The following is a 2,945-nucleotide window of genomic DNA, read 5'->3' on the forward strand; positions in this document are numbered from 1 at the left end:
GCCTTGATAGAGAGTTTCCTGCTCAAAGGCTTTACAGAAGGCTTTAGACCTGAGAAACTCGCTCAATTCATCGAGCTTGGCTTTGGCGCCTATGAAATTCGTTCCGTTATCGGAAAATAGCGAATTAATTTTGCCTCGACGTGATATAAAACGACGAAAAGCGCGAAGAAAGGAATCGGTCGATAAATCTGTCGCAATTTCAACATGCACGCTTCTTGTAACCATGCATGTGAAGAGCGCATAGTAGCAGCGGACCTTGCGCGCACCACGGTAACGACTAATTAAAATTTCCTGCGGTCCAGCGTAGTCAACGCCACTCCAAAGAAAGGGTTTGACGGTTTCGTTGACTCGACAAGCGGGCAGATCAGCCATATAAGGCGTCTCTGTGCGGGGGGCAGCTTTGAAACATCTGTTACAAAGACGAAAGCGTTGTTTTACGGTACTGCGACCGGAAATGATCCAAAATTTTTGTCTGAGAAGTGATAACAGTAAGTTCGGACCAGCGTGTAGGTATTTGCGGTGATGATAATCAATAATCAGATTGACAATGTGATCCTTTTTGGGAAGCAAGATCGGATGCTTGCTGTCAAACTCAAGCGAGGAGTTTTTTAAGCGGCCTCCAACGCGGAGAATGTCGTTTTTCAAAAACGGAGAAAGTGGAAGCAAAGACCTCGAAACTCGATGACCCTTGGAGAGCGCATCGATGTCGTTTCGAAAGTAATGCTGTTGAAGCGCTTTTACGACAGCAGTCTCAGCAAACTGTAGATGTGCAAGTTGCATTCGGTCCGAGCGAGGGAGCTTACCTAAGAAACGATATATATATACCACAATGCGGAGTAGCTTAGACCAAGAAGAGACGCGCTTGGCCAGCGTACAGAGAAAGGGTTCTGTCTCATCTGTAGTGATGAAGACATTTGATTGTTTTTTGAGCTCTAATATCTTTTCATCTTGTGCGGGATCAAACGTGAAGCGGTTGATGGGCCATGTATGGACGTCATCACGAGCCCATGTGGGGCCATGGAGCCACAGCGGGTGATTCAATAATTGAGCGGGTGTGAGACCACGACTCAAGCAGTCGCTGGGATTCTGCGTACCTTCACAATGGTAGAAGTGTTTGGGGTCAAGGTTGTTCTGTATTTGTGCGATGCGGTTCGCAATGAAAGTATCAAAGCGATGCGGAGACGAGTGAACCCAATGGAGGGTCACTGTCGAATCAGTAAACGCGAAAATTTCGTCGACATGACAGCGGGGAGAAACAGTGTCGATAACAAATCGAAACAGTTTCGATAATAATACAGCAGCACAAAGCTCTAGGCGGGCTAAGGAAATAACCTTGAGCGGCGCGACCTTGCTTTTGGCACCAATTAAATTGACTTCATTTGGTCCGGAAGCTGGTTGTACACAAATATACACAGAAGCACCCATCGCTTTTTCAGAAGCGTCCGCAAATCCCAGTAGTATGACACGGGACTCGGGCACGATACCTACGAAGCGAGGTATTTTAAAGTCTTGCAGAGCGGGGAGTTCACTAAGAAAGCGTTTCCATGCAGCACAGATGTCGCTTGGGGGCTCTGCATCCCAATCAATCTGAGCTACCCAGAGAGCTTTTATTAACAATTTTGCGTGTAAAATGACAGGGGCACAAAATCCGTTTATGTCCCACAGTTTAGCGATTGTGGAAAGCATAAGGCGCTTTGTACATTTTGCTTGCGGGTTGAATTTAATAGCGATTGAAAATTCATCCTCGACCGGTGACCAAATTAGACCTAGGAGCTTCATATTATCCTCTTTGTCGAATTCAATTTTTGAAGATAAGCGGTTGGCTTGCGGAATCGATTTTAACACCTCGGGCGAATTGCTAACGAATTTAACTAAGTCGAAACCACCACGTTTGAATAGTTCGATTAAATCATGAGCCAACTGAATTCCATTCTCGGGCGTATCTACCGAAACTCCTAGATCATCCATATAAAGATGATCACTAGCGATTTCTGAAGCGATCGGGAAATCAGTTTCATCGCGGGCGAGACGCTTGACTGTCTTCATAGCAAGGTACGGCGAGCACCGTAGACCAAAACAAACGCGATTAAAATGATACATTTTCGCGTTATCATCTTTGTCAAATTTGTATAATATATTCAAAAAGCGGCGGTCTTCCTCACGAATGCCTATAGCCAAAAACATTTGTTTGATGTCGGCGGTTAAAGCAATCGGAAACAGTCTGAATTTTAAAATAATCGCGGTTAGGTCTGCTTGCAAATTAGGACCGGAATGTAAACAATCGTTCAATGAAACGTTTGTATCTATGCATCGTGCAGTTGCGTTCAGTACAATGCGGAGCGGTTTGTCTTCTCGGCTTATGCCGTGGTGAGGGATGACGTAATAATTCGTATCAGTAAGAGCGGGTGCGGGTGAAATGATGTTCCGTTCGAGATAATCTCTCATCGCGGCATCGTAATCAGTTTTTAAAGCGATATTTGTCTTAAATCTGCGTTCGAGTGACGACAGACAGCGACGTGCGGTTGTAAGAGAATCGCCCAGAGCGGTAGGCGACCTCAAGAAAGGCAAAGCGGTGACGTAACGTCCAGTTGTGTTATCGCGGTATGTATTTAAATCATAAAAATCCTCACATTCCTGTTCGGCTTTAGACATGTGTGTTTTAGTCGGAACTGACTCCAACTCCCAGAACTTTGAGACTAAAGTTTCGATCGAGTCGTTACTCGACGATAAAAAAGCGTGATCGTTATCACTAGGCGCGGTATTATTGTGACAAGGGAGCGAAGCGATCGACCCTAAGAGTATATATCCAAATGCGGTTTCCAATAAATCAGGTTTTCCAGGCGGACCTAACAACTTTGTAGGTCTTAGGATCTGCATGAATACTTCGGCGCCAAGCAGAATGTCTATTTCAGCGGGTTTATTAAAGTGCGGGTCTGCGAGCTGTA

General features: G+C 45.3%; 1 protein-coding gene across 1 annotated transcript; it reads right to left on the bottom strand.

Annotated features, from left to right (window-relative positions):
• Positions 1-281: 281 nt before the first annotated feature.
• LOC119628821 (uncharacterized) lies at positions 282-2,652 on the bottom strand. The gene is made up of 2 exons (XM_038012573.1): positions 1,095-2,652; positions 282-409 (listed from the first exon to the last, which is right to left on the bottom strand). Exons 1-2 carry the CDS (start codon positions 2,650-2,652, stop codon positions 282-284), a joined length of 1,686 nt encoding a protein of 561 aa, XP_037868501.1.
• Between the last annotated feature and the right edge of the window lie 293 nt (positions 2,653-2,945).

Source organism: Bombyx mori, chromosome 8 (genome assembly GCF_030269925.1).
Source record: "Bombyx mori chromosome 8, ASM3026992v2".
Taxonomy (NCBI): Eukaryota; Metazoa; Arthropoda; class Insecta; order Lepidoptera; family Bombycidae; genus Bombyx; species Bombyx mori.